We start from the raw sequence: 18,063 nt of genomic DNA, 5'->3' as shown, positions 1-18,063 counted from the left end.
GCACGCCTATCTTCTTTGGTGAAATTTCTTTTCAAGTCCTTTGCCCACCTTGCAATGGGATCACTTGGGTTTTTTTTTGGTTTTTGTTATGTTAATAAGTTTGAGTTCTCAATGGATTCTGGTTATTAAACCTTTGTCAGAGACATAACCTGCAAATATTTTCTCCCACTCTGAGGGCTGTCTGCATGCCCTACTTACTGTGCTTTTGGCTGTGCAGAAGCTCTTTAGTTTGATCAGGTCCCAATAGTGTATTTTTGATGTTGCTTCTATTGCCCGTGAGGTCCGTCTCATAAAAAATTCGCCCAGGCCAATTTCTTCAAGTGTTTTCCCTGCACTTTCTTCAAGTATTTTTATGGTTTCATGTTTTAAGTTTAAGTCCTTAATCCAGTGAGAATCTATCTTAGTTAATGAACACCAGCTATTTTTAGAGACAAGGTCTCAATCTTGCTCAGACTGGTCTTCAACTCCTGAGCTCAGGCAATCCAACCACCTCAGCCTCCCAAAGTGCTAGGATTACAGGCGTGAGCCACTGTGCCCAGCTTGAATTAAGGATTTTAATACCAGAAAATAGTATTTTTGAATCTTCTGCAAATGCTTACCATTTCAAAAAGGGTAGGGCTATCTAGATGACTCTAATGACATCAGAATTGGTCACTATTTCTATGTGTTTCGTTGTGTATAAGATTTTCTTTTTTCTTTTTTTTTATGTATTTATTTACTTATTTATTTTAATTGAATGGTAACTGTGTACATTAATGCACTTCTGGCGTACAGTGGTGTTTTCACACACAATCTGAAACACTTCCATCAAACTGGTTAACATAGCCTTCATATCATTTTCTTAGTTATTGTGTTAAAACATTCATATTCTACTCATAGAAAGATTCACTTGTACCCTTGTAAGATAAACCGCAGAAGTGAACCCTCGAATCCCCCTTCCTCCACCCATTCCCCCCTCCCCCCTCCCTGTGTATAAGATTTTCTTTTTTTTTTTTTTTTTTTTTTTGGCCGGGGCTGGGTTTGAACCCGCCACCTCCGGCATATGGGGCTGGCGCCCTACTCCTTTGAGCCACAGGTGCCGCCCAAGATTTTCAAATGAAATAGCATTTGGCTTTTTAAGCTGTTTGCTGCGGGGTTTGTTTTGTTTTGGTTTTTGCTTTTCCTCATAGGAACAGAAATAGGTAAATATTTGATTAATTATATGTGGTCAATTTAGAGGAAGAGATATGATAGGAAGTTGAGAATATAAATATAATGTAAAATAGGAACATCTGGTATTAAAGGTAATAGAGAAAAGAAAAAAACTTTGATAGGTTTATTTTGTGTCAGATACTATACTTTGAGCTTTAAGTATATTAATTTGTTTGATTCTCAGTATGATCTTGCAAGTTGGATATATTATTCCTGTTTTACAAGTGAGGAAACTCATGCTCACAGAAGTTTAGTAACTTGTCCCAGGTGACAGAGCCAGAAGTTAACTGCCTTTCTTATATAGTTATATCATAGATACGATATCTAACATAGTAGCTTTAGTAGTCACATAAATCACCATCACTCAGAAAGGAGCAATACCTAATTGTAAGTAAACTATCTAAAAGGCAACAAAGAAATACTGAATTAAAAACCTGTATGTAGGATCGGCACCTGTCGCTCAGTGGTTAGGACACCGGTCACACACACTGAGGCAGGCAGGTTCAAACCCAGCCTGGGCCTACTAAAACAATAATGGCAACAGCAACAAAAAAAATAGCTGGGCATTGTGGTGGATGCTTATAGTCCCAGCTATTTGGAGGCTGAGGCAAGAGAATCGCTTAAGCCCAGGAGTTTGTGAGCTGTGATGCCATGGCACTCTATCAAGGGTGACATAGTGAGACTCTTGTCTCAAAAAAAAAAAAAAGCAAAAAACTATATGTGTAAGGTCATGATAATATAGAAAAGAGTTAAAATGAAATCCTGGCTTGGCACCTGTGGCTCAGGTGGCTAAGGTGCCAGCCACATACACCTAACATAGCAGGTTCAAATCCAGCCCAGGCCTGCCAAACAACAATGACAGCTGCAACCAAAAAATTGCCGGGCGTTGTGGTGGGCTCCTGTGGTCCCAGCTACTTGGGAGGCTGAGGCAGGAGACTCGCTTGAGCCCAGGAGTTGGAGCTGTGATGCCACTGCACTTTACCCAGGGGGAGAGCTTGAGGCTCTGTCTCAAAAAAAAAAAAAAAAATGAAATCCCAAAGTTTTAAAGTTTAGAGTGAAAACATACCATATGACAGGGCCGTGGGAAGAACGGGTATATGCAAATCTTGTGGCGCCCAGGGAAGCCAACTGGTGAGAAGTTTTACTGGGTAGCAAGTCTCAGCCTGAATGCTGGCCCTCACCTGGCAGATGCTGACATTGACATTTGTCCAGATACCTAGAGAGGTCAGACTGGCCAGTCCTAACCGTGTCACTCAAGGTGATTTCTTCTCCCAATCTATCTGACACCAGCTAGTCTTCTTTTCCACTGACAGGAGAGCTTTTGTCCCTTCCCAAGTCTCTTTCCCCCTGGGAGCCAGGTCTCTGGGAAGCTGTTGCCTAGTGGGCCTGGAATCTGAACAAAGGGGTGAGAAGGGCTAGTGGAGAAGTGATTCACACAGACCTTGGTGAAGCCTGAAGAACCATCTCCACCCTCTGCAGGGAGGTCCTCTGTGGGGACTGGGATAAACACATCTCTCAGCATCCTGATGTTTCAGACAGCACTGGATACGCACATGGCCACATTGGGCTTCTCTGAATGTTGGCTTTTCTCTGGATGCCTCACTCTTTGGTTGCTGCATTCTTTCCTTAGACAAGTTGATGTCTTATGAACAGGCTAAAGAGCTGTCTTCTGAGCCAGAAAGCTTTTCTCTTCTTTTTCTGTGTTGGACTGTGCCTACCTTATTTCTCCCTTTTCTAAGTTCTGGTTCCTCTAGGACTTTTCTTATCGTGGTGAGTATACCAGTTTTTGAAGCACTTAATATCTCAGAGTTGAAATTATAAGAGTTTTGATCTAAAGCCCTATTGAGGTTTTTTTGTCTTTTAAGGCTCTTCTGAAAATTTTTGGATGAATCTCATAAATAACTCTTTTTCCAGTTTGAGGAAAATGTAGCAATGTAGGTGTTTTTTTTATTTCATTCTGATTTTGTGCCTTTTTTACCTAGGCATTAAGCAGTCACACTGCTTTTACCAAGCATAGCGAGGAACTTGGAACTGAAGAGGGCGAGGTTGAAGAGATGGAGACTTTAGACCCTCAGACCGGTCTCTTTTACCGATCTGCCCTGACTCAGTCACAGTCAGCTAAACCGCAAAAACTTAGCCAGCCCCCGCTGGAACAGACTCAGCTGCAAGTAAAAACCCTGCAGTGCTTCCAGACTAAGCAGAAGCAGACCATCCACCTGCAGGCAGACCAGCTCCAACACAAACTCCCACAGATGCCCCAGCTTTCCATCAGGCATCAAAAACTCACCCCTCTCCAGCAAGAACAAGCACAGCCCAAGCCAGATGTACAGCACACACAGCATCCTATGGTGGCCAAAGACAGGCAGCTTCCGACCTTAATGGCTCAGCCCCCTCAAACTGTGGTCCAGGTACTTGCGGTGAAAACCACGCAGCAGCTTCCTAAACTGCAGCAGGCTCCGAACCAGCCCAAAATCTACGTGCAGCCCCAAACCCCCCAGGGCCAAATACCGCTCGCAGCCTCAGCAGAGAAACAGCCGGCAAGCCAGGTAACGGAATACTGATAGCATGCAAAGTTAAACTTCTCTATTCACGGAAAACAATGAGAACATCACAACCCTGTCATGGTAGCAGTGCTTTCTCCTGGCAAGAGGAAACCCAAAGCCTCATTATGCTGGTATTACTTTGCCCCAGCAGAAGGTTGACGTTAGGAAAGAAATGCACTCGTTAATGTGTAGGAAAACTCAGAACTTGATTTTCCAGGCAGTTTTTAATGAAATCACTTCAGCATTGACCAACAGTGCATAGAAGCAATATTTCTAAATTAATTTTATTTTTTAGTTATAAAATATTTATTTTCATGCCTATAAACTATTTCTGTAGCAATAATGCTAAGTAAACTGCAGTCTTTTAAGGAACATCATTGAACATCTTCCTTTGTAGTTTATGTCTCACTGTCAAGTTAATAAATTTATCTTTTAGACTGTAGAGGAATTATCTGTGATTAATAGAAAAAATTAGTGAAAGTCAGTGGTTCTGGAGTGATATACATGTGTGTATGTGTATATTATAAATACATATATGTATATATACAATATGTTTGTATAAATGTATTTTGAAGCAAAAGATTGGAAAAATTTTTACTTTTTTTTTATTTTAAAAAGCTGAAGATTCTATGAAATAATTTGAGCCGGGTCAAAGGAGTACTGTTTAGGGATATAAATCCCAAAGGATAACTAGGCTGCTGTGACTTTTCCTTTACTGCTATAAACCTTGGCTGGCTGAAAAAAGTTTTATAAACCCCTCTTCTTTCTCTGGGCACCATAAAAGTAACCAGATCCTTCCTATTCAGCTCTCTTTTTAAAGCACCAAGCTTCAAAAATGTCTTCCTAGTATACCACACAAATGTTTCTTTTGCCATATTGTTTGGGGTGTTTTGATTAGGTTTTCTCAAAGAGATGTAGCTATAACACACACAACCCCAATTTATTTTCAGGTGGAGCAGCCAATTATAACCCAAGGATCCTCTGTTACAAAGATAACTTTTGAGGGGCGCCAGCCTCCCACAGTTACAAAGATAACTGGTGGCAGTTCTGTTCCTAAGCTGACATCACCAGTTACAAGCATATCTCCCATTCAGGCCTCTGAGAAGACAGCAGTGTCAGACATTTTGAAAATGTCTTTGATGGAAGCACAGATTGATACAAATGTAGAGCATGTGGTAGTGGAAACCCCAAAGAAAGCTCTTGCCACTAGTATGCTCACTGGTGAAACAGGATCATTACCCTCCACCCACATGGTGGTGGCAGGGATAGTGAATTCCACTCCCCAGCAACAGAAATGTAGAGAGTCCTGTTCAAGTCCATCTGCTGTTGGCCCTCCCCTAACAACAAGGAAAATCGATGCACCAGGAGTGCCTGCGACAGGCCAATTCATGCGTATACAGAACGTAGGCCAAAAGAAAGCTGAAGAGAGCCCTGCAGAAATTATCATCCAGGTAAGAATCATAAGGAAAATGAGAAATCTTGGGTATCTTGGGAGTAGTGGGCTTGGGGTACTTTGGGAATTCACTGGCAAAGTCAAGCTGAGAAGACATAGAGATTATCTTTGAGATAGTCTTTGAATAATTTATAATATCTATTATAAATATACAAATTTATATTTGTTTTCTGGGAGAGAATCCTAGAAAATTGATGGATATTATCACATAGCACACCATAAAGGCAATAAAGGGCCCTGAGTCCATGTGACGGCTTGATTTTGTAAGATACAAGCCATACTTGCCAATGTGTTAACTCAGCGAGCTAACCCAGAAAATAGCAATTTCCTGGGTTCAAATTTTAGATTCTTCAATCTTTGCTCAAAAAATCCTGGAATGTAACTGGATTATACTTTTAATTCAAGTTAATTTTAGGGCTCCTTTCCTTAGGAAAACAGTTCTTATTCTTGATCCAAATTTATGGTTCTGAGGACAGTCAAACCTCAATTAATTGGAATGCCTGGAGAAACACATTCTAAGAGGGTGTTTCTAAATATTTTAATTTTATATCTAACTTGGTATTAATCATAAACTTTGCTTTTTATTTCAATCATTGTTATTTAAAAAATCTTGTTATGGTTACTGCCTGCCTAGGTAAGTATAAGCTAGTTAACATAATGGAAATATTCATTGACAGTAGATCTTCCTATGCCTCATGTTCCCTTCATTCTAAAAGTCATCTCTCATCATGCATAATAGATCAAGACTGAAGAATTACTGACTCCAGATTATATCTGAGAGGTTGTGTTTTATTTCTCTCTCTCCTTGCAAAGTATCAGATTATTTTCTTGGCATTTGTTATTTTTCCTAAGCTGTTGAATAGCTTAGAAGATGTCAGAGCAGCTCATTTTAGTTAATTGAGCATTTGGATTTATTGAAATGTGGAAGAGTAGTGGACTTATCATAGATCCACTATTGCATGACTCGGTAGTTTCTGTGGTAAACTTTCTCTTTGCCATGATGTCATACTATGAGAGAATGCAAATTGACCAATATTAAGCCAGTTAAGATAAAAAATGCATATGGGGAAAATGTTCAAAGGCAAGTAGAAATGGCCATTAAATTATTCAATAATTTTTTTCCTTTTATAAAAACAAATGTTAATGAATTAAATAATCTTTGACAAAAGGACTTGCAATTTTTTTGTTTTGTTTTTAGAGACAGAGTCTCACTTTGTCGCCCTCAGTAGAGTGCTATGGTGTCACAGCTCACAGCAACCTCCAGCTCTTGGGTTTAGGCGATTCTCTTGCCTCAGCCTCCCAAGTAGCTGGGATCACAGGTGCCCGCCACAATGCCCAGCTATTTTTTCCCTGCAGTTTGGCAAGGGCCGGGTTTGAACCCCCCACCCTCGATATATGGGGCTGGCACCCTACTCACTGAGACACAGGCACCACCAAGGACTTGAGATTTTTAACATTTTCTCCTGAAGAGGTAGGGTATGGTAGAAAAGGAATGGTTCTCTATCTTTGCCATTCTTTCTATGACTTTGGGCAAGACTTCTTAACCTCACCCTGCCTTAGATTTCTCATCAGTAAAATGGGAATAAGTAATGCCTACTTTATAAGATTTATGAAAGGATTACACAAAATTAATTACTTTGGGCAAGGACACTTAACCTCAGTCTACCTTAGGTTTCTCATTGATAAAATGGGAATAAGTAATGCCTGTTTTACAGGATTACTATAAGGATTTAGACAAAATTAAGCACCTAGCACAGTACCTGGTTCATAGTGATTGTCCAGCCCGTGGTAACTAATACTGCTATTAGTAAAATTTACTGTAGCTACTGGGGATTTAGATTGCTGTGCTCACTAATTTGAAAATAATTTTAGAGTGCTTATTTGGAAATTATTTTTCTACACTTTATTAACAGGGATGAAAATGTAATTTGTTTCATGTATTAACAGTGATAGCTAATGCATAGGTTCCCTATAGAATTCTCAGCCAAATTTTAGCATGTCTCATGTGCTAGATTGCTGTGTCAGAGGTAAGGGCAGCAGAATAATTAAGAACCAAGCTTTTGGAGCCTGAGATTCCCTAGATTTGATTTCCACTTGTACTCATTATGTAACGACAGTGTGGCTTTGGGTAACTGAGTCAACAACCTCTACACCTATGAAGTAGAAACAGTAACTCCTACCTCACAGGGTTGTTTTGAGGATTAAGTGAGAAAATGTATGTAAAACATCTGATCAAGTGTTTGATGTAGAGCAATACTCAATAAAGATAGATGCTGTTGTTATACTATTATAGCAGTAATAGAGTGTTAGAATATTTCAGATCTTATTAGCTATGTGTAGCTTTGATCTGAAGTATTGATTTTCTGGGTCTGTGAAGTGCTTTGATTCTTTGAAGAATGCTATATAAAAATTTTATATTTGATGTTAAATTCTTAGAATGGAAAGCGTTTTATTATTTTTAAACAATTTATATTTTCTTTCATTGGTCCATTTATTCATTCTCTCACTCCAGATAATATTAATTAACCACTGTGTTAAGTGGTAAGGATAGAGAAGTAAACAAGATGGATACATTTTCTATCCTGACAGAGTCTACATGGAAGTCATAGACTTTTAGAACTGCAAGGATCTTAGAATGTTATCTTCCACTTGTTTTATTTTATACAAGGTTAATCTAAGACTCAAAGAAGCCCTCAGCAAGTCAGGGACAGAACTGAACTAAAATCCCGTCCTCCTGACCCTGTCTAGTAGTTTTTCACAATGATTAGCAATGTGGAAGAGAGGGAGAAACAAACGAAACTTCACTACCCTGGAATTAATGCCTGGGCATCTTGCATTATTTTCTTGATGGTGTTAAATTTTTTCCCCCCTGTAAAAAGCTATTTTGGCCAGGTATATTTGTACAGTACTAGTATTCAACATTTTTCTGAGGTTTTTAACGTTAAAAATGTATCCCAAAATGTGTATTATTCATCTGTCAAATGTTTATTGAGCATCTACTGTATGCCAGGCCCAGTTCAAAGCTCTGGGCATCTAGCAATGAATAAAATAGTCAAGGTTTATGCTCTGCTCTCATAGAGCTTATATCTTAAGAGTAAGTAATAATTGAACAAATACATGATAAACACAATAAAGAAAATGTAACATACATAATATAAGATGTAGAAGGTAGGACCAGCCCACTACTTGTAGTTTAGTGGTCATGGAAGGAAGGCTTCTGTGAGCATTTGAGCTAAATTGCATATAACAGGATAGAGCCAGCCATGCAAAGATTAAGAGGAAGAGTATTCAGGAAGAGAGGAAGGGCTAGTGCAAAAGCCCTGCAGTAAAAGTGAGTTTACTATGGAGTTGTGGTAAGGAGTTTGATTATATATGGGAGACAATTATAGAATTTTAAGCAGAGATGTGACATATACTGATAAACCTTTTAAAAATAATGTCAAGAGGCTGGGCCCAATAGCTCATGCAGGTAATCCTAGCACTTTGAAAGGCTGAGGTGGGAAGATCACTTTAAGTTAGTTCAAGACCAGCCTGAGCAAAAGTGAGACCCCTATGTCTACCAAAAATAGAAAATAGCTAGGTGTGATGGTGGGCATGTAATCCCAGTTGCTTGGGAGCTGAGGCAGGAGGATCACTTAAGTCAAGGAGTTGAGGTTACAGTGAGCTATGATGACACTACTGCACTCTAGCTAGCTGAGGTGACAATATAAAAATATATTCTAAAATATATAAATATAAATAAACAATAAAAAATAAAAAGGTGACTAATAAAAGTGAGGAAAAAGCATCTGACAAGGCAATATGCCTAGGATATTTACTTAGAACTCCACAGCAAATGTTTTTCTACTGGTATTTATTGTTTTAAAGGCAAGGTTTGACCTCTTTTGTACCTGAATGGTTTCCTTACTCTTACTTTCAGTAAAGATTGTTACTGTGTGACCTCAACAAATAACTCCCCCCCCCCTTTTTTTTAAATTTAACTCATTTTTTAAATTTGTCATTATTAATGAGGAAACCAGTAAGATGTTACGACCAGTTCACAGGGCTATCCAAAGAAGAAAAAACATTTTAAGATCAAAAATACTGAAATGAATGTGCAAACACAGGCAAAACTGGCTTCTTCCACAGTGTGGGAGAGAAGTCAGTTGAATCTCCACTAGACAGAATTTATTTACATGTCTTTAGACAAGAATTATTTTGCAAATCTACCAATTATCTACAACTTAACAGAGTTGTAAAACAGCTCCATAAAAGGAGCAGAGCCCTATAAAATCAGAATCCAAAAACCTTGGAAGGGTATATTCTGAAAAAGACATAGTTTTCCATTGAATAACTTCTCCTTTGAACCACCAAAAAGGGTTAAAATATATTGTGGTATTAGCAAATTAATCATCTCGTAAATAAAGAACAGAATTTGACTATATTTACTTTTAAATTTGCCTGATAAGCAAATGTAAGTATCCTTTAAAGTTTGTCTTTTGAATTAGGCAGTAGACTTCAGCTTCCTTTGCTGGAAGAGGCTCCATAAAGAAGTAGAAAGATCTCTTTTAGTTGTACAAGCGTTGGATTTGAATCCTGGTATTAACCTTGATCAACTTGTAACTTTAATTAAGTCACCTACCTTCTCACTTTCCTCATCCAGAAATGGGAATGACGATTTTCTTATGGGGATTTAGTAAAATAATATTATGTACAAGAAACCACCTAGCATCAGTGCCTGGCATGTAGTAGTTGTCCAATAAATGTCAGTTTTCTTAGTGTTGTTGGGGAAATTCTTCTTTTTTACCTTTTCTTACCATAAAGATTCTCCTGTGTTTTCTCTTTCAGGCCATTCCCCAGTATGCTATTCCTTGTCACTCCAGCTCCAATGTGGTAGTAGAGCCCAGTGGACTTCTTGAGCTAAACAACTTCACCAGTCAGCAGCTGGATGACGATGAGACGGCAATGGAGCAGGACATAGACAGTAGCACAGAGGATGGAACTGAGCCAAGCCCCTCTCAGAGTTCTGCTGAACGGTCCTAGTGTTTTGGACACAGTAGTGCACTTTAAAACCTGCTTGGTTACCAAGTGTCCAGGGAAACTCTTGTATTTTGATGTCTAAAAAGAGCACTTTGCCCATACTTAGGCTGTGGACCCGAAAACAGCTGTGTTTCAACAAGATATTGCTGCAGGAGCAGCGTTTTAAAACAAGATAAAACTCACAGGGGAATGTACTTTTTTTTTAATAAAAAAGGAAAAAGGCAAAAAAAAAAAAAAAAGATGCACATCTACAATGACTTAAGACCTGAGTTCTCTGTTGGACCATGGCCGATGGAAAAGTTTTGTCTTACAGTAGAAAGAGACTTTTCCTGTGAATGTTTCTCAACTGGTTTCTACTGAGCAAAATAGTATCTTGAAGGAGAATGTGAATAGTTTGTATTTTGAAATGATGTGTTGGAAAAAGTTTATTTTTTATGTTTTTGCAAATCCCTGGAAGTGTTGAATTGGTTAACATTTTACATTTGCTCAGTTCATAATTAGTTTATAAATATCTTGAAACATACTGGCATTAAAGAATCCTTGTTGGATGGGGGAGATCGGATCCCTAACCAGTGGAAAGTGCTTTTTAGGTGGTTTGTACATTCTCATCAGTTGTATGCTAATTTATTGTGGTGTTGTTCCTTTGTGCTTTAGGCAGCACACTTGCCTTCTATTTATTTAAGTGTAAACATTTCAGAGCAGATCATATTTCTTCTGACAAATTTCTTGTAAACCAGAATTTCCAGCCCTTTCCACCTCTGTCACCCACTCTTCCCTCCCTTCCCCTCCTCCTTTAGGAAAACTTATTAGAAAATGTTTCATTATGAAGCAGAGGAAAAGAAACATTTTCTGGCCCAAAGGAATTGTTCAGTTATGTTAAGGACAAATTATTCATTTATGTGATGCTTTCTTAACATTGAAATTGCACATTTATGTTGAACTAAGACTTTGAAAATAACTTTTATGACATTTGTTTAAGCCCCTTTGAAATGTATAAAAAGTTAATTTGCAGTCCTCAATGTAACATTTTTAAGTATTCTGCCTTTTTAGGATGCAGTTTGTTTGACCAGTATGTTTTGGTCTTGTGATTGCTGTCTGTCACAAGTAGAGTTGAGGGGTAAGGGAGTGGGAGGACAAGAGTCAGTTTTGACAAGTTGTGGTAAATGAAACTATACCTTTTGTTTTTAAAAAATGTAAATAGGAAAGTTTTTAACGGTTTTATATAGATTTCACTATAAATAAGCATTTTAAGACTGACAAATGTTGAATTGTACATACATATATCAGCATAACTGCCCAATTTTTTGGTGCTGAAGTACTGTAAGTAGAATTCATCAACAGTTTCCTAATTTTTGCATCTATATCTGGGTACAAAAGCTGTGATATTATAGTTAATAATTCCCACTGGAGTGACACTGAAGATTTAAACACGAATATTCATAAGAAGCACTGATCTCTGGTGGCTGTCAATATTTCTACCAGGTAATAATGACTTACCCATAGATGGAGCTGTTGGGATATTATTTTATTGTACAAATTCGTGTTTAAAAAACTTTGTGACTCTGTTTCTAGTTAAGTAATTTTTTAACTTCTCTTGGGTCATGGATTTCTTTGGAAATCTGATTAAAGTATCAACTGTCACCAAAAAGATACACATGCCACGTGTTAACTGCACATTAGGCTTTGCATACAATTTTAGGGGTTCATGGGCCTCTAAAGCCTATCCATGTATTCAGGTTAATCCCTCTGTTATGGTCAATCCATTACTTACAGATGTAAGTTTTTATAAAATAAAGTATCTTTTAAATATTCATGGTTTAGGTAATAAGAGCAAGCTTGAATAAAGTTATGTTCTACATATTTTGGTAGCATAGCTTACCTGTGTCCTTTTGAGATTTAGCTTTAATATTTTCCACAACTGGAATGGCAAAACTGCCATAGTCCAAGTTTTGAAAAAATATATATGTATATTAACACATTATCAAATGAGAGATCAAATTTTTTCTTTTAAATGTGCTAATTCCAAATATAACAAATTTATTTATTCAACAAATATTCAATAAGCATCTTCTCTATGACAGATACCATTCATTCCAAGTACCAGGGATACCATAGTGAACAAAAAAAAAGAATCCTACCTTTCTGGAGTCTGTGAATAGGGCTTTCTACTAATGAAATGGATATGAGAAATGAAGGAATGAGAATATAACAATGATTCTTAGGTCTCCTCAGTGGGTAGGTGGTGATGCCATAAATGGATCTCCAGACATTTCTTTACTAAAAGTCTCAGCATTGTATCTATTAGGATTTTGTGTTTAAGTCCATAAATTAAAAGTAATTTTAGGTTCGGTGCCCGTAGCTCAGTGAGTAGGGCACTGGCCACATACACCGAATCTGGTGGGTTTCAGCCCAGCCTAGGCCTGCTAAACAATAATGACAACTGCAACCAAAAAATAGCCGGGCATTGTGGTAGGCACCTGTAGTCCCAGCTACTTGGGAGGCTAAGGCAAGAGAATCACTTGAGCCAAGAGTTGAAGTGTTATTAATATACCCACATGCCATTCAATTCACCCATTTAAAATATACTAGTCAGTGGTTTTTAGTATATTCATAGAGTTGGGCAACCCATTACCACAATCAATTTTAGAACATTTTTATTGATCCCAAAAGAAACCCTGTAATCCTGAAACTGCCACCAATACCACGCCAGCCCTAGGTAACCACTAATCTTTCTGTCTGTATGGATTTGCCTATTTTAGACATTTCATATAAATGATTGTGGAATATACGGTCTTTTGTGACTACTTTCACTTAGCATAATATTTTCAAAGTTTACCCATGTTGTAGCATGTGTCAGGACTATATTCTTTTTCATGCCCATTCTATTGCATGGAGATATCACATTTTCTTTATCCATTCATCAATGGATAGACATTTGTGTTGGTTCTCTTTTTTGGCTATTATGACTAGTGCTGCTATGAACATACGTTTCCAGTTCTCATGGGTATATACCAAGGACTGGAATTGCTGGGTTCTTACAGTAACTGTTAAAGCTTTTGAGGAACTGCCAGACTTTTCCACAGCAAATGCCCGTATTACATTTCCATTAACATGTGAGGTTTGCCCACACTTGTTATTATTTGTCTTTTTGGTTATAGTTACCCTAGTGTATGAAGTGTAAAGTAGTAAGTACCTCATTGTGGTTCTAATTTACATTTTCCTGATGGCTTATGATTAGAATCTTGGCCATTTGTATATGTTTAGAAAAATGTCCAGACTCTTTGCCCATCTTTCAATTATTTAATTTTTTCTTATTTTAAATTGAGAACTTTTGAAATAGAGGAAATGTTACTACTCTTAGGAGAAAAGTAATCTGTTCTCCTCTAATTAATTCACCACCCTTAAGAGATTAGATTAGATTCTAGTTCTTCCTCTCTAATGTAACAAATTGCCAAACATTACTAAAACTGTATAGTTCTGTAGTTGAAAACCTGCTTTTAATTACATTTCTTTGTAAGGTTCTTAGATTAGGTTGGCTGGGGTAGGAGACACATTACATAGGAGATAGTAGTTAGGTGGTCTGGATTTGAGTCCCAGGCTCCTTTGTTTATTGATCATGTGAACTTGGGTAAGTCACATTCTCTCTCCAAGTTAGTTTTCTTGTTACATAAAGGCTCGGCGCCTGTGGTTCATGTGGCTAAGGTGCCAGCCACATACACTTAAGGTGGCGGGTTCAAATCCAGCCCAGCCTGCCAAACAACAATGATAGCTGCAACCAAAAAATAGCCGGGCATTGTGGTGGGCGCCTGTGGTCCCAGCTACTTGGGAGGCTGAGGCAGTAGACTCACTTGAGCCCAGAAGTTGGAGGCTGCTGTGAGCTGTGATGCTACGGCACTCTACCCAGGGGGACAACTTGAGGCTCTGTCTCAAAAAAAAAAAAAAAAAAAAAACCCAGAAAATCCTTGTTACATAAAGTATTTCAAACCCCATGGGATTATTGTGAAGCCTGGATGAAATAGTGCGTGTAAAAATACCAGGGGCAGAGATGCTCAGTATTTTTGAGTCCAAGAGTTATAAATAGAAAACTGAGAGCTCAGAGAAGTTAAATGATGTACCCAAACTCACAGATTAAAATGCTAATAGGTCATGCTGAGCCATGAGTTACTGTGTTTTCTCCTTCACAGAGGTGCCAATTTTAGGCTTTTTTTTTTTTTAAGTTCAATTATGTGTCACAAATCCCATAGAAGAGGAAGTGGAGTGAAAAAAGCACCATGTAAGTAATACCTTCCCAGAAAGGATATTGACAACAGCCTACTGCCTGTGCTTGTAGGTTTATAAGCTTTTTAAGTAAGACTTGATGACCTATATACTGAAAAAGAAGAACTGAAACCCAGTAGGATCAGATTTGTACTTGTGAGCAGGTTCACTCTGCCTTCCTTCTTCCATGCACATACAGTGCATGAAAACACACTGAAACATACACTGCCTTTTTTTTTTTTAATCATGCAAGCCTGGGTTTGAATCCCAACAAGCATTGTGAACTTTGACAAGCTTTAAAAGGCATAAAACAGTAGAGGATAGACTGAGTTATAGTACTACATTATCTGATTCCTTTAAAAAAGACTGATAGAGGGTGGCACCTGTGGCTCAAGGAATAGCGCACCAGCCCCATATACTGGAGGTGGCGGGTTCAAGCCCAGCCCTAGCCAAAAACTGCAAAAAAAAAAAAAAAAAGACTGATAGATAAGCATTCTTCCTTCCAAACAGTTCTGTCTGGTGTCCTGACTTTTCGTTCTCTTTCTTGCAATGGCTTGTTATTGAGCACTTTCTATATGGAGATATCAGGGATACAGTTGTCAGCAGGCGGGGCGAGGGGAGGGGGGGGAAGAAAGCCTCTCCTGGAGCTTCCAGCCTAGTAAAAGAGACATGTTAATCAAAGAATTACAGCTGAATGTATAAAATAGTAATAGCTAAATGGAGAAATACATAGTGCCATGATAGCATGTTAATGGGGAGATTAGGGGGAGTTTCCCTAAGGAAGGAATGCTTAAGCATGATCAGAAGGAAAAGAAGGAATTAAGATTAAAGTAGGCAAAGAGGAGGAGATAAGCTGTCCAGCAAATGGGACAGCAGATGCAAAGTTCTGTGGTGGGAGAGGCACAGTGGGAGGGGAACTTCAAGTAGGACAGCATAGTTAGAGCCTGTATATAGCAAGGGCAGCATGGCAGAAACAGACGGTGGACTGAGGCAAGAGGATTGTCTGAGCCCAAGAGATTGATTAAGGTTACTGTGAGCTACGATGATGCCAGGCGCTCTACCCAAAGCAACAGAGTAAGACACTGTCTCAAACAAACAAAAAAGAATCTTACAGATTGTAATAAAGGTGTGTGCCTTTATTCTAAAAACAAGAGGAAGTCAATGAAAAGTTTTAAGCCACTGAAACTGACAAAAATCATTTAATACATTTATAAAATGTTTGGAGTCGTGCTGGTTAATTACAAAAAACTATACTTGACATTTCTGTTTTGGTGCCAGTCACGTGTTTTTCTCAAACATCTTCAATAGTTCCCTTTGCCTCTGGTTTTATTATCAGGATAACAGAGTAGAGGTATGAATTTGGCATTTAGGACTCTTGGATCAAGCCTCAAACTACATTTCTGGATTCATAATCCAATTTCACTAACCCAAGCTACTACTCACCTCCCCCACCACACCACATGCCTTTTGCTTTGCATTTGGAAGTTTCACTCCTTGCTCGATGTTCAGCTTGAATTCTACCTCCATCATCAAAACTCCCCAGATCTTTTCAATGAAAACTCATCCCTCCCCACTGCTGGGTTCTTCTAGCATTTGGGGAAAAACATATGCTTTCTTATCACTTACCATTTGTTACCTGCTGAGAATTATTTGCAGTGCATAAGGATCTTCTTTTCAGGTAGAAACTCACATTTTATTTTTGGAAGTTACTAAGTTTCTTAATGTATTAATAATACCTGATAGGATTTCCAGATGTGCACTGTAACACACTATGAGTGTTCCTTTGTACTTCCCCACAGCGGGCCTCCCAGAGAGTTCTTGAAATTCAGTATTTTAGGGAGTCATTCCAAAAAATTCTTTCATCCTAAAGTGATAAGTACCAAGCTTTCTCAGTTCTTATAGCAGTGAACAAAATAGTAAAATATATTTGCCCTGTATAGCATACATTCTAGGCAATAAATACAAAAATGCATAGTATCTTAAGAAAAAAAGAGAAGAGTAATATGAAATTCTAAAATGTATAAGTATGAAAGATGAGATAGGATAGATAGGGAAGGCTTCACCAAGAAGATAACTCAAAAAAGTGAGAGAAGTAGCCAGGCTGATTGCTCTGGGAAGTGTTTTAGGTGAGAGAACAGCAAGTACAAAGGCCCTCAGGGATATGCCTGGCATGTTCAAACAACAGTATTAAGAAGAATGAGACAGGATTAGAGTGAACGGGGAGGAAGTAGAATGTGAGGGAAAGGAGAGATACTGGAAACTATTCCTAGTTTTCTGCCTGTCTTCATCATAAAAGATCCTGAATTTTGTCAAATGCCCTTCTTTGCATCAATTGAGATAATCATGTGAATTTTTTCCTTTGTTGTATTAATGTTTATTGTATTGATTTTCTGATGTTGAACCACCCTTGCATTCCTGGGATAAACTCTACTTGCTTTAGGATAATATAATCTTTTTAATATGCCTTTGGATTCAGTTTGCTAGTATTGACAGTGTTTTGCCTCTGTATTCACAGGGACATTAGTGTGTAACTTAATTGTAACTTGTGATATCTTTATCTGGTTTTATTATCAGGATAACAAAGTAGAAACCTCCATACTTGATCACCTTCCTACATTGATCACCTTCTTGAGTTGACCTGATTTTCATAGACCAGACACGTTCCACATGTATGTATCAGTATAGAAGGCCTAGTTTCTTATGTTAACCAGTTTGTTACAGTCCTTGGGTGGTCAACTTACAGAGGTTCTACTGTACTTGAGTTATAGAATCATTAAGAATGTATTCCCTCTTTTATTTCCTCTTTCTTCCTCTTAAGAAAGACTTGTGTTAATTCTTTAAATATTTGGCTGTGAAGATGAGTGAAACCATATGGTCTTGAACTTGGTTGGGAGGTTTTTTGATCAGCAATTGAATCTCTTTACTTCTTACAGGTCTATTTCTTCTTGAGTCAGGTAATTTGTGTATTTCTAAGAATTTGTCCTTTTCATCCAGGTAATCTAATCTGTTGGTGTACAATTGTTTATAGTATGTATATTCTTATAATCCTTTTTATTTCTTTAAGGTTGATAGTAATATCCTTTCTGATTTTAGTTATTTGTGTCTCATCTCTTTTTTCTTTGTCAGTATAACTAAACAGTTATCAATTTTCTTGATCTTTTCAAGGAATCAACTTTTGATTTTGTTGATTCTCTTTATTGTTTTTCTATTCTCTATTTCATTTATCTTCACTCTATTCTTAATTATATCCTTCCTTTTGCTAATTTTGGGTTTAGGTTTGCCTCTTTCTAGTTCCTTGGGATGAAAAGTTTTGTCATTGATTATAAATCTTTTTTAATGTAGATATTTATAGCTATAAATTTCCCTCTGAGCACTGCTTTTATTGTATCTCATGAATTTTAGTATGTTGTATTTTTTTCATTCATCTCAAGGCATTTTTGAGTTTCCCTTGTGATGTCTTCTTCAACCCCTTAGTTGTTTAAGAAGATGTTGTTTAGGCTCAGCACCTGTGGCTCAAGTGGCTAAGGCGCCAGCCACATACACCTAAGGTGGTAGGTTCGAATCCAGCCTGGGCCCACCAAACAACAATGACGGCTGCAA

At 37.9% G+C, this 18,063-nt stretch overlaps 1 protein-coding gene across 1 annotated transcript in view; it reads left to right on the top strand.

Moving 5' to 3' along the window:
* Nucleotides 1–12,066, top strand: part of EMSY (EMSY, BRCA2 interacting transcriptional repressor) — a 106,660-nt gene extending 94,594 nt beyond the window's left edge. Inside the window, exons 20-22 of the mRNA XM_012803220.2 lie at nucleotides 3,174–3,737; nucleotides 4,685–5,185; nucleotides 10,015–12,066. Coding sequence (XP_012658674.1) covers nucleotides 3,174–3,737; nucleotides 4,685–5,185; nucleotides 10,015–10,209 — 1,260 coding nt within the window. The 3' untranslated portion in view covers nucleotides 10,210–12,066. The remainder of the gene's footprint in view (nucleotides 1–3,173; nucleotides 3,738–4,684; nucleotides 5,186–10,014) is intronic.
* The last annotated feature ends 5,997 nt before the right edge of the window (nucleotides 12,067–18,063 follow it).

The sequence above is a fragment of the Otolemur garnettii genome, unplaced genomic scaffold (assembly GCF_000181295.1).
Source record: "Otolemur garnettii isolate 467f Iridium unplaced genomic scaffold, OtoGar3 scaffold00001, whole genome shotgun sequence".
In the NCBI taxonomy this organism is placed as follows: Eukaryota; Metazoa; Chordata; class Mammalia; order Primates; family Galagidae; genus Otolemur; species Otolemur garnettii.
The sequence above is the reverse complement of the archived record's forward strand: the minus strand, read 5'-3'. Positions and strand labels throughout refer to the sequence as shown.